Source organism: Lithobates pipiens, unplaced genomic scaffold (assembly GCF_037356315.1).
Source record: "Lithobates pipiens isolate NorthernLeopardFrog02 unplaced genomic scaffold, aLitPip1_a1.2 Scaffold_3, whole genome shotgun sequence".
In the NCBI taxonomy this organism is placed as follows: Eukaryota; Metazoa; Chordata; class Amphibia; order Anura; family Ranidae; genus Lithobates; species Lithobates pipiens.
This window is the reverse complement of record NW_027507790.1, coordinates 75676898-75691157: the sequence shown is the minus strand read 5'-3', so window position 1 is coordinate 75691157 and position 14260 is coordinate 75676898. Positions and strand designations below refer to the sequence as shown.

General features: G+C 42.4%; 1 protein-coding gene across 1 annotated transcript in view; it reads left to right on the top strand.

The window, feature by feature from the left end:
• The window catches only part of AACS (acetoacetyl-CoA synthetase), a 135171-nt gene that overhangs the window by 93181 nt on the left and 27730 nt on the right, over window positions 1-14260 (top strand). The window contains exons 11-13 of the mRNA XM_077461821.1: window positions 3878-3942; window positions 7120-7242; window positions 8885-8998. Of these exons, the coding sequence (XP_077317947.1) occupies window positions 3878-3942; window positions 7120-7242; window positions 8885-8998 (302 nt within the window). The remainder of the gene's footprint in view (window positions 1-3877; window positions 3943-7119; window positions 7243-8884; window positions 8999-14260) is intronic.

Genomic DNA, 14260 nt, shown 5'->3' with positions numbered 1-14260 from the left:
ACTATATACACTCACATTAATTTTCACATGCTGTGTGCTGTATGGGAATGCATGTCTATTCATGTCATCTGCTTTCAAGATCGAGATTCAATGTTTGCCCAAATAACAAAAATAAGATCAGATCAAAGCTATATTTTCTTCATGAGGTGTATATATAGGTTCTTCCAAACAAAGTCCATGTCATGAACTGCTTAAAAGCTTGAAATAGTTTTAAGAGGCATGCCTTTGTTAATAGAAATAAAAGCCATCAGGTTGATATTGGCCGCTGGATAATATAGATCTTCCTCTTGAATTTCCTCAGCTTGTCCTATGCATGTGCAACCTGACACAGGAGCTGTATGTAAAAAAAAATCAGATAATTAAACTTATGCGGGACACCACAGTAGATGTGATGCTATGCAAAAGTCTGTAGGCCGAAAAAGTGACACTTTTCTCTAAATTTAAGGGAATTTTGTTATTCAATATTGGATATTGGATATTAAAGTGATTCTGAATAATGTTTTAATTTTTCTTAAAATTAAATAGTCTACAGTACTTCTCTCCTCCTGCAACGATATTGCACAGAGCAGTTGCTTACCACCTATTTGACAGTCCCCCATTAACGCTGTCTGCTCCTCCCTAAGAGTGCCCACTCATTAAGCTGGGTGCCAAGGGGGCACCCCTACGCACGTACTCTTGATCCGGGCTGTGCGTGTCCATAGATAATCAAAGGGCTGGTAATTTCCGTCCCTTCTCCGTCCTCACAGGAGTTTGACAGCAACAGGAAGCTATTGGTCCTGCTGCTCTTAGTATGCCCTATGAAGGCAAGAAGAGCGAAGAACGGTGCTGCAGCTGGATCAGTGACTTGGATGTTTGGAAGTGGGGGTAGGTAGATTAAGAAGTGGGGTGTTTTTTTTTTCCTTAATGCAGGTAATGCATTAAGATAAAAAAAATTATGAGCTTACAAACTACTTTTAAATATTTGATAAGTTTTTTTGGAGAGAACAGATATGAGAAATTCTATTTTTACATCCTTAGAAAAAAATGTTGATTGGCACAGCTTCAGGAATATATAAAACAGGCCAAAATGCATTCTTTTTTACGGGATTGTTGAAGGTTTATAAAGAATATACAATAAATGTGCAGTTTTGCATATGAGGATGTGCCAGCTACTTGAGGGGGCACAGTTTACACTCTGATGGATATTAGCTAATCTATTCCATTAGAATATGTTGCAAACAATGTAGATTTTTAAAACATTAAAGGGGTTGTAAAGGTTCTTGTTAGTGACCGGTCCCCAGCCCCCCCCCATTTTACTTACCTGAACCCTCAAACTTGTCCCACGGGGACGCGCCTTCTCTCTGCTAGGGGGTTTTCGGCTGTTGATTGGATAGATTGATAGCAGCGCAGCCATTGGCTCCCACTGCTCTCAATCAGATCCAGTGATGTGGCTGCCGGGGGGGGGGGGGGGGGCGGAGTCCTGCTTTCGGCGTCTAAGGACGTTGAATGCTGGACTCGGGAGCATGCCCACAAGGTAACCCCCTGGGAGAGCGTCCCCCCCCAAGGGGTTATCTGAAGCTGGGAGGAGCCGAGAGAGCCGCCAAGGGACCCGAGAAGAGCAGGATCGGGGCCACTCTGTGCAAAACGAGCTACACAGTGAAGGTAAGTATGATATGATGTTTAAAAAAAATAAGTTAGTGTCACTTTGAGGCTGAATTCACAACAGGTGTGTTGCATTCAGTTCGCAGTAAATGCAATTGTTTTCTATGTGCCATTGTGGTGACTGGCATTGTTTAGGTGCAGTAACAGTCGGTCACTACGCATGATGTGAACGGCCATAATCGAAACAATTCTAATCTGTCGTTATTTACCTATGTGGGTGGTCATGAACTTGTCAGCAAGTAGTGAAAGGTACATCGCTGTGCTGAATACTTTCTGCATCGTTGTACCCAAATAAGATTCAAAGTTTGTTTTATGAGCTCTTCACGGAAGGACAGAACTCTGCTGAGAGCTCAGGGAGCCTTCTGTGTTCTGCTTTATCCAGTGCATTGTACAGTGGTAGTAAATGAGTCACTGTGCTTATTTTATTCTGCTTTGACATCGCTGCAGTATTTCCCCAGTGACATTTAGCTGAGTACCCTGATGAAAGGTTACATCCCACTGAGATGGCTCTTTCCAAGGAAAGGTTAATGGAATTGTAGTGATACTATTGGGTTTAAAAAGCTGCCCAAATCTTACTTTTTCTAATCAATGTTTTACTCTCAAAGGACACATTCAAATTGTTGTTATTGCTAAGACTTTTTAATTTCTCAATTGTAACCTTGGTATGAAATTGTGCATGTATGATTATAGGCTGAAAGTAGAGCAATATGTTTGCAGGCTGAGCAGCAAATATACTCATGTTCATATCCCATAAACTATAGGATTCCTAAAGATTCACTGTGAAAGCCTTCTTTTACTGTACGTAATAGAATGCCTTAACGGGGAAGGTGATACTGCTGTTTTAGAAGATGCAAGCTCTAGGATCATTATCCATATTCTTTCCTATCCTTTTATTACTTGCTGTGTAATTGACCTTTTAGAATTCTGACAGATCTTGGATACCCCGGCTGGGCACCTCTGCCAGACCTGTGTCTCCTGTTCTCCAAACTCACCCGCAGCTGGCAGACTCGCCATAATCAGCCCTTAACCCCCCCCCAATCACAAGGCAAACCACACAGGTGTTGAGGTTTAAACATGCAGAGCATAAACTGTTAAGTACAAAACACACATTTTTAAACGGTTAGGAACACTCCCCTTAGCCTTGTCATAGCGGGGGTAGGGGACAAGGAAGAACCAATGGGAATTCGACACATGTACATTCAAACAGAAACTACAGTTGAAGCACATAAAGGGATTATTATAAGCAGGCAACCCCTCCTCACCCCCCCCCCCCCCCCGCACTGGGATGTGTTTCCATACCTTTTTGTCTACGTGCCATGACCTAACAGAATTAAACACAATAACAAGAGAGCTAGGATGGGGAGAAGGAAGCAATGTATATAAAGACATAATTACATTATCCCAACACCATTTTGTCCCCAAGTCTCTTGTTCTCTGCTGGGCCACAGTCTGTGGGTAGGAGGCCAGCCCACAGCCTCCACCAAAACACACAGGGACAATGGGTTCTATCACAAGAATGCATGTGAAGCCAAAGCTTTTTTCTTATTTTTGGATACAGTAGAAAAAGGGGTTAACATCTCTGTCAGGTTATATTGAGCTGGGGAAATTTCCATTCATTTCCTGTCCCATTTCACTTCTTATTTAAGTGACCGCTCTAAATGTTTGTTTTTTACCCTCACTTTTTGTCTTGGTGACAGTGGTCACTAGGACAATTGGAGAGTAAATCTCCCCAGCAAGGACACAGACTGCAAAAAACCTGCAGTGGGTCTAACCTTTCCCCACTCCATCCAAAACCAAAAAATACAAGTTTAGCATTTGACAAGTTCGCAGCCAGTGCAGAGGTGGATCTCCTATAGGTTTGCTCTAATAATGGCACTAATGCGTGACACCACAGCAGATGAGCTACTGCACAGGAGTCCATAGGCCCACAATAATTTGCATTGTCATTTGCATACTGTCCTATGTGTCCTGCTGTGGTGGTGCTTAATCAGGTAGGGGTAGATTATGCACACTGTCAGAAGGTAATGCACATCCCTCCAGTGACTGATTAAGAGTCAGAATATCTCTCCCTGTACTGCTTTGTTCTGTATACATTACATGCCACATATCTTGCTATGGGTATAGTTTTGTAAACACTCTTACAGGAAATGCTTCAAAATAAGAGTAATTGCTCAATACACTTAGTAGGCTAAATATACCTGCTGTCCTTATGCTGAATAGTGATGTTCTTTTCAAGGATAACCATTTTGGGAACTGGAGCCAAGTGGTTGACTGTTCTAGAAGAGAAGAATTTTAAACCTCGTAAGTTGCATTTTATTACTATGCTTAAAAATTTTAACAAAGCAATATAATGTTTGTGAATGTATTTTATTTATGTTCAAGACTAAAGCATAGATACTGAGTTTACAGAGCTCAGGAGCTAATCTAAAGTAAATGTGTAGCACCCTTCTAGCACAGACAAGATGCTAGGTAAATGTATTTATTGTCCCCTTCTGCAATCAAGGAAGTAGTGATTTGTTTGGTTTGATCTGTTCAGAGTTTGATTGCTTCCCCTGCCTCTGGGAGAAACTTCCAGAGTTTAAGGATTAAAGATTCAAATATCCAGTCTGAATATTGATCAGGGTCTACCCAATCCCAGGGGGGCAGTGTACCCTGGTGGTGGCTGGGAAGCTCATAAATAGTGTGGAGCCCTGGAAAGATGGTCTTTCTCCAGAAAGGAGTTGCAAGCCTTAGGGTAGTTTTGCTCCTGAGGCAGCCTGTGGACTTGTTGTTCTGTGGGGTCTCAGTGGTGGCTGAGCTGGGACCCAGAAGTGATCTAGAACTGACCATAGGACTTCACCAAAGTCCAAGAGAACGACTGTCTCACTCACTTGATTTTGCCTGGACGATGCTGTAAGGTGACAGCTATCCTGGGGATTTGTGAATAATGACTCTGAATTGATTCTTGGTGACTGTGTGCTTTTGGGATATAAATGCCAGAGGTTGTTTGGACCGAGACTGCTCTCATAGGGTCTCAGATACTGCCCATTCCACATCCTCAGCACTGTCTTGGACTGTGAGGTTAAAACGGAGTTCCACCTAAATTTTTTATTTTAAAAGTCAGCAGCTACAAATACTGCAGCTGCTGACTTTTAAAATATGGACACCTACCTGTCCAGCGCGCCTGCGATGTCGGCAACCGAATCCGATCTGTTGCTCGGCTCTAGGGTGCTGCCACCGCCATCTTATCTTTGGTAAAGGAATCAGGTTCCCAACTGAGCATGCGCGAGTCACGCTGTGTAATAAGGATGGTCCCTGCTGTCTCTGGGACCTGTGTGTTTCCCAGCAGACATCGGGGGGGGGGGGGGGGGGGGGGGCGACATAAAGTGACATAGATACCCACAGATTCTGTGGATATCTATGCCCGGAAGGTATCTGCACCCCCCCCCCCCTGAAAGATGCCAAATATGACACCGGAGGGGAGGATGGTTCCGAAAAGCGTTTTTTTTTTTTGGGGGGTAAATCTCCGCTTTAATGTCCTCCTGTATTGTGCATTGTTTGTGAAACTGGGCTGGGTCTCAATAGCTGTGCAGGATAACCAGATGCCAAAGACACTTGCCTTTATGGTCTCTAGCTGTGAGGACTTAGACTGTCCAATGTTCAGTTACTCAAGAAGAAGATTGTCCTCACAGCCAATTGCTAACCGTTTTGGAGTATCCCATGCCCTAATCCCTCTCCTTTTTACAAGTTTTATCAGCAGAAATGAACAAAAAGACAACCCCTAGACTTTTTTTTATTGCAGCTGAAGCGTTTGAACTGTTGCTTGGGTGGCCAGTCACCTCTGTATTGCTTTGGGAGAACCAGTTAATACCAGTGGCCCCTACAGAAGTAGCGATATAAATACAAACCTGAATAAAAGCCGTAATGAGGGGTTACATAGTTACATAGTTAGTCAGGTTGAAAAAAGACACATGTCCATCAAGTTCAACCACAAAAAAAAAATAATAATAATATCATACAATCCCATATGCCCAATTCTATACCCAGAGCATGATCCAATTTGCTAAAGCAGGGGAAAAAATTCCTTCCTGATCCCCCGAGGGGCAATCGGATTCTCCCCGGATCAACTTTACCTATAAATGTTAGTACCCAGTTATATTATGTACACTTAGGAAATAATGCAGGCCCTTCTTCAAGCAATCCACTGAGCTGGCCAGAACCACCTCTGCAGGGAGTCTATTCCACATTTCACAGCTCTTACTGTGAAGAAACCTTTCTGTATTTGGAGATCAAATCTCTTTTCCTCTAGACGAAAAGAGTGCCCCCTTGTCCTCTTTGTTGACTGTAAAGTGAATAACTCAACACCAAGTTCACTATATGGACCCCTTATATATTTGTACATGTTGATCATATCCCCCCTTAATCTCCTCTTATCAAGAGTGAATAAATTCAGTTCATCTAATCTTTCCTCATAGCTGAGTTCCTCCATGCCTCTTATCAGTTTGGTTTCCCTTCTCTGCACTTTCTCCAGTTCCCCGATAGCCTTTTTGAGAACTGGTGCCCAAAACTGAATGGCATATTCCAGATGAGGTCTTACTAATGATTTGAACAGGGGCAAAATTATATCTCTCTCTCTGGAGTCCATACCTCTCAATACAGGAAAGGACTTTGCTCGCTTTGGAAACCGCAGCTTGGCATTGCATGCTATTATTGAGCTTATGATCTACCAAAACCCCCAGATCCTTCTCCACTATGGATTCTGCCCATTGTACTCCCCCCTAGCATGTATGATACATGCATGTTCTTAGCCCCCAAGTGCATAACTCAACATTAAACCTCATCTGCCACATAGTCGCCCAATTTAGACGCATTGAGGTCAGCTTGTAAATTGGAGACATCCTGTAAGGAAGTTATTCCACTGCATAGCTTTGTGTCATCTGCAAAGACGGAAATGTTACTTTTGTTCCCAAACCCAATATCATTTATAAAGATATTAAAAAGTAAGGGTCCCAGCACTGAACCTTGGGGTACACCACTGATAACCTTAGACCATTCAGAGTAAGAATCATTAACCACTACTGTCTGAATTCTGTCTTTTAGCCAGTTTTCTATCCATTTATAAGGGATGGCTTATTCCTATCTCCATCATTGTCTACTCCGTTCAGAGGGGCCATTATGGAGTGTCAATTAGTAAGAAGTCTAAAACAAACCACTTTTGTGGTGTTATCTCATTAGAAAACCCACAAAGACATAAAACACAAGTGTAATATGTATATTCTGTGTTAAGTATTTGTTAAATAAAGGTTTTAAACCATATAAATATCAATTGTATTTATGTCAAACACCAATTTTAAAAAAACATAAAGTTCCAAGCAAAATTTTAATTAACCCTAACCTTTTTTTAGTTTATATTTAAAGTGCATCCAAACCTATTTTTTTAATGTTCAATAGAGTAGGAAATGATTAAAAAATGTTTGTTTTTTTTGTTTTTTTTAACAGGTGAAACCAATAGTCTCAAAACACTTCACACGATACTATCAACTGGATCACCATTAAAGCCACAAAGTTATGATTATGTTTATAAGCAAATAAAAAGAAATGTTCTTCTTGGATCCATCTCTGGTAAATGTTAGATTTTGTTTAGTCAGATGTGTTTGTATGTTATCTAAAGGGTGTCTCTAACTTGAGTGATATGAAACCAGTTAGGGTTGTCGTGCTTTTGATTCCTGAATGTTTTAAGAATTAGTTATTTAGGTTTGATGATTTAACCTAGCACTATTTAAGCACTTTCTGTGTACATTTTTGTTGCTCAGTAGCCTATTGTAATTAGTCAGAATCTATCTTGCGCACAACAATTTTTATTAAAGTGTTACTAAATCCACAACAGTAAAATCAGTCTGTATATTCAGTAAAGCATGCTTGTTAGCTTGTTATACTCACTGTAGAACCTAAGAGGTTACTTCTCCGCATTGTGTTTGAGCGTTTTTTATTTCTTGGGAGGATGCATGTGATCATCACAGGGCCAATCAGTACTGACCAGCCAGAGGGTCAGGGGTCCTGCAGCCCTGATAGGACAGTTAGAGTAGAATGAAAGCTCCTCCTACAAGCTTTAACTGGACACTGATAGAAGTCGCAAGACTGATATACCATATACTGCTGATGAGAAAAGGTATTTATCAGTTTATATTTACTAAAACTATTGCATTTCTGTGTACTGTGGGAGACCAGATATAGTGAATGCAGGACCCTGGGTTTTGCAACACTTTAAGGCTTACAACAGTGCGAGCAAAATCCCTGCTTTTTGCTTTATTAGCTTGCGTGTGTTCAAAAGGTAATTGTACTTTTAAAATTCATTAGCAAATATATCCAGGGATGTCAATCAATACAGCCGCTTACTTCTGTCTTTTATGTTCCTGCTAACCCAGGGCTGTGTACACGCTGCTTTGTTTACATGTAGCCTTAGGTGTCTGCCATCCAATACATCTAAGTAGTAAAAACCGCAAAGGCGATGTGTGTTCCACTATTCCTGTTTGATTTAAAGTGTTAATAAACCCACAACAGTAAAATCGGTGTGTATATGGAGTAAAGCATGCTTTTTTTAGTCACTGTGGAACCTAAGGGGGTAATACTCTGCATTGTGTAAAAAGGATGTTTGATCCTGGCTTCTGTTTCTGTTAGGGCACAAGCTGCACATGATCAGTTTGGTGTGTATTGCTAGTGAGTTTTCGTTTTGTTTTATTTTCTTTTTGTGAGAGTGCATGTGATCAGCACAGGGCAAATCGGCACTGTCCAGATAGAGGGTCAGGGCTCCTGCATTCTCATAGGGCAATTACAGGAGAATGAAAACGCCTCCTACAAGCTTTAACCAGACACTGATAGAAGTCACAAGACTGCTCTGTTTATATTTACTAAAATAATTGCACTGTGTACTGTGGGAGACCAGATATAGTGAATGCAGGGTTCTGGTTTTAGTAACACTTTAATGTATTCATGACGATGATGTCTATGTTGCACTCATGTAACAGATCTGATACAGATCACAAACTTCTAGAAGCAGGCAGCCCCAAATAAGTTTAGCTAAACCCTTCCTAGATCTCCATCTTCTATGATATAACATAGCTAGTAGTGGAGAGTGCACTTTTAGAGGGATCCTTGAATCCTTCCTCCTTGCTTCTACCAGTGGTCTGTGATATTCACTGGAAATTTGATTGTGAGAAATCAAATGTACTTCCCCTGTGTAAAATAATACTTTGTTCTGTTGTAGGTGGTACAGACATTATAGCTTGTTTTATGGGACAGAATCCTACCATTCCAGTATACAGAGGGGAAATCCAGGCCAGGAACTTGGCAATGGGAGTGGAAGCGTGGTGTGAGGAAGGTAATTATTTTATTTTGTCAATCCCATAGTCTTCCAAGAACCTCCCAGTATGTATAATATGTTATATCAATGTTACTATAATGCAAACAGCAATGATAGACATTTGACTGCAATTTGCACATGGAAGCTTTTAAGTCCAGTGTTTTGGTGTTTATGAATACTACTTTTATCAACTGCTGTATCTATTCACTGTTTACACTGCATGATTGATGAGGCCAGTAGGTTTTATTGTTTAGTCTTGTGATAAAGATGTAGGAATATGCTTGTGTGATATGGGCAATAATAATGGTTCTAGGAATTCAGGAGGGCTTATATAAAAATACATTTGCCATATATAAACCCGTCATACTCTTAATGTAAATGTGTACTTGGATAAATAAATATGGTGTTGCTACTATGGATGTTAAAGTGGTTGTAAACCCTTACAAACCACTTTGACCTACAGGTAAGCCTAGATTAAGGCTTGCCTGTAGGTCCAAGAAATATCTGCTAAACCTATATGGTTTAGGAGATATTTGCCCGAAAACAGGCACCGCTGTCTACAGCGCATGCGCCGTAGACAGCGGCGTGCAGGCGCACTGAGCGCGGCATTCTCAACGACGGAGCTGCCGCACGTGTCGGCTCCCGTGTGCGCATGCGCGGGAGTGACGTCATCGCGGCTTCGCCAAATGACAGCGGAGGAGCTGCGAGACCCCACCAAGAAGATGGATGCGGCGGACTACAGGGGGCAGCGGTGACTTTGCTGGCTCCTGTGTCAGGTAAGTGACACATAATGGACTACTATGCGATGCATAGTAGTCCATTATGCTTTGCCTTTGCAGGGAATGAAAGAGGAAGTAAACTCATCAGGGTTTACTTCCGCTTTAAGTTGATTTTAAAGTAGTAAGACGGTACGTTGTGTTTTGTTTGTGTTTTTTTTTTTATTTGTTTTTTTTTTTGTTTCACTTTACATTTTTCTTTTTCTTTTATTTTAACCATTTCAATACCGGCACTTATACACCTTCCTTCCCAGGAAATTTTTCAGCTTTTAGTGCTGTCATATGTTGAATGACAATTGCGTGGTCATGCTACACTGTACCCAAACAAAATTTGTATAATTTCCTTCCCACAAATAGAGCTTTCTTTTAGTGGTATTTGATCACCACTGCAGTTTTATTTTTTGCTAAAAAAACAAAAGACCAAATTTTTTTTCTTTGTTTGTTATAAAATTTTGTTTTCTCCTTCACCGACGAGCACTGATGAGGCTGCACTAATGGCCACTGATTAGGTGGCACTGATGAGGCAGCACTAATATGTAGAATTGATGGGCACTGATATGCAGCACTGATGGGCACTAATAGGTGGCACTGGGCACTGATGGGCTCTAATAGGTGCCATTGATATGTGGCACTGATGGGCATTGCTGATGGGGCACTGATTGGCACTTTGGGCACTGGCAGGTGTTCCTGATGGGGTAGGGCACTGACTGGCAGCTGATGGGCAATGATTGTCATTGGTATGGCACATCTGATGGGGCTATGCTGATAATGTGCTGATGATCAGCACAGACCACCCCCCAGACAGGGAGAGCCCCCGACCGTCTCTCCCTGTCAGCGTGAACAGAGGAAAGCCATTTACCGACACTTCTTGGTTCATGCTGTGATCAGCTGTGATTGGTCACAGCTGCTCATGTGGTAAGGAGCCTCCTTCAGAGGCTCCTTACCTAGATCAGAGTTGTGGTGTGTCAAACTGACACACTGCAACACTGATCGCTGCGCTGCACGCCCCCACTTGTTATCCTGAAAGACGTCAAATGACATCCAGTCAGGATAGCGAATCTACCGCCTGCCCATTATTCTGCTATAGCCCAACGGGAAGTGGTTAATATTCAAAACTTGATGGTCTCTTTAAAATGCAATCCACACTTGAATTCTCCCATTGTCTTAAAAAATGCACCCCAGAAAAGTAAAAATGCAAAGCCAAAAGCCATTTAAACCCCTTAAGCCTTAAATATTTTAAACCACCATCATATGTCTTTCATTTTTTTGACTCTAATGTTTTTTCCCCTATAGGAGAAATTCACAGAGTTTGCCGAATTTAATCATGCGTGTTCCTGACCATAATAGTGGGGATATGTACAAATGCACTATACAATATCTTTAAGGTTTTGGTAATGGAGTAGCTGGGGTTACTCTGTTGTAGAAGCCTCCTAGTATAGGTGCTAGGATGTGTATAGTTAGGTTAGTGTAATTTGCTTCTCCCCTTAACAGGGGAGCTAGGGGCACATTTGTCTTTAGCATTCTGCCTAACAGAGTGCTGAAATTTACTCATGATGTTCTGGTGCTTTTAAGTTTGCCTGGCCTCCTCCTGCATTCTGAAAACTATACAAGCTTTCCAGAGCATAGGCAGGAGCTAGGCAAAGGGGCAGCATGAATATGACTGCAGCTCTAGCCAATTACAGGGGCATGTTGGGTGCTGCCATTTATATTCTGTGAACACATGGGCTCGAGAACTTGTCAATGGGAGTGGAAGCATGGTGTGAGGAAGGTTTGGTCAGGGGCTACATGAGTACTGCCGACACTGAGGAGCTACAGTTCGTTGAGGGAACCATGAATGCCAACATGTACTGTGACATACTGAAGCAGAGCATGATCCCCCTCGCTTCGGAGACTGGGCCGCAACATAACGAGCCCAAATACACCAAGGGTAGAGTTCGAATAGTGAGGAGAATTGACTGAACCCGGGGATCAGTAGGATTTCTGGTGGCCATGACCCTGCACCCTACAAACTGATGGTGGCAAAAAATTACCACAAAGCCTGTAGAGGCTGCGGTGTCTGTGATTACCCAAGGGGAAAAAGAGGTTGCTGAAAGAATAAACATTGATATGCCATTCCAATTTGTGAGAAATTCGTCCCACATTGACAAATCCGCTATTGCTGCTGTGTCCAGTCTAAGAATTTGGCTGGGTTCTTGGGCCTGCGAGAGGAAAACTAAGACGCAAAATGAAGGACCGCCCCTGAGGGATGATCCTCATGGCGAAAGTAAGCATGCCAAGCAAAGTTAGCGGCAGAATGGCTCTGTATGCTGCACCAGTTGGTGGTAATCTGAGAGAACTGAACTGAATCTAGCTGCTGCCTTAACTGAGAATGACCGGTGGTAGTTCTAAAATGGAAACCCTGTCCCCACCCATACTTGTGACCCAAATCCACCACTGCATGTAGGTACAAGTCCAGTTCTTCCTTCCTGCTGGGGTTGGCCGTGCAAAGGATTTCTCTGAAATCCCGAAGGCTAGCACAAACTCAGTGACAGTGAGCTTGCGGTTAAGCCTGGGATCTCTAGCTTTAAGGAGGACTGAGACGTCCCTCCCATGTATACGATTTGTTGTCGGCCATGTCGTGAACTGTGAGAGGGGATGCTAGGTTAACATCCTTGTCGTCCAAAATGTCCTTCCTGATGCCAGCTGGGACGAGGTGTGCAGGAAAGACAGTTGTGCAGATCTCGACGCGTACCTGTAGGTGAAGGCATCGAGATGGCAATGGTGACCGGGTTTGGTAGGGCTGCAATTGGGCTTCCCTCCAGGGCTCTCACTCTGGCCTGGACATTGGTGACTGCCATGCACACCATGGAGTGGAGCTGACCAATAGCTGAGGATATAGACTGCAGAGATGCCTGGGTGCCAGGTTGGGCTGCCGCTAGTAGTGGGAATAGTGGCCTAAAAAGCTTGGTTTTCCTTGCTGTGGCAGGGTAGGAAATACCCCCACGCCACGGTATGGTCCAAGCTCTGGGAGATTGAGTACCGCCACTTTCTGAACCCACGGAGGGTGACAGAGGGGCAGAGGCAAAGTTTTCGCTGTCGGCCTGCAACATGGCTTCAGCTAAAAGACAAGGAGAGGGGAAATGCATATGTTAAGATAAGTTGAAAAGGCAGGAGGGGACAGATGCATTGGGTGGGGAAAAGGAGGAAAACGAGAAGGACAGAAAAGGAATGACAGGCATAGTGAAGAAGCGTGGAAATTTAGAAAACAAAGTGCGTGGAAACCGAGGTGAGTTAGTAGGTGATTGGCCAGGTAACCTATAGCTCGGGTGCCCATCTGTGCTCGGCACAAACCTGTGAACCAGAGCCCCCAGGATGAGCGAGTTTGGGGTGGAGGAACTTGACTGGCCTGCACAGAATCCTGACCTGAATCCGATTAGAACACCTTTGGGATGAATTTGAACGGAGACTGCAAGTCAGGCCTTCTCGTCCAACAGCCTTCCCAGAAGAGTTGAAGCTGTTATAGCTGCAAAGGGTGGGTCAACTCAATATTGAACCCTATGGACTAAGACTGTGATGCCTCTAAAGTTCATGTGCGTGTAAAAGCAGGTGGAAATGATAATTTCTTTAAATATAATTTAATATTCTGCAGCCTTCTATGCAACCCACAGATGGCAGCCTATTTTTTTTCTAATACCCTTTCAGTTGCTGAAAGAAGCCTATTGTGTACAGCATTCAATAGCTCAAGACCAATTAGTTAAAGGGATGGCTCACCCTTTTATCAGATAGCTGAATACAAGGTTGCAATCAAAAAAACCTAGCTTTCAAACAAGAAACATCTACCATGTTTTAGCCTTTAGCTAACCCATAGTGCTCTGGGAATCATTTTGTCAAGTATTGCTTGTAAAATAGATCTAAAATACTGTAATTTTAAAAAAATATACAAAATTGGTTTCCCTTTTTAAAAGCTTTGAGTAGCTCTTATCCTTTAAAGAGCAAGTAAACCCTGATGAGTTTTACTACTTCATTCCCCTGCAAAGTAAAAGCATAATGGGCTAGTATGCATCGCAGCCCAGTGGATTGTGCCCTTTCTCCAGTGTGCATGCGCCAATGACATTGGCTCAAACGTATATGGTAAATATCTCCTAAACTGTGCAGGTTTAGGAGAGATTTCCAGTACCTAAAGGTAGGCCTTATTTTAGGCTCACCTGTATGTAAAAGTGGTGTGTAAGTACAAAAACATTAACAATTAAAATGATTGAGAAGGCCATTTGATGTTTTATTAGCTTTTGTTGCCTTGGGGGCTTTTAGAACCTGTGTGTGTATAAGAATATGCTCAGAGTTCACATACAGAAATATACACATTAATATCCCCATTTATTTTTCTTTAGGATGCTGTACATTATTATTTCACAGCCTGATCAATAAGGCATACAAAAGTTTTTGTTTTTGTGAACGGTACTAAAATCTCATTTTGACTCATTTTGAGTCACATACACGGTTAACATCCTGACAGAGCAACACAGAG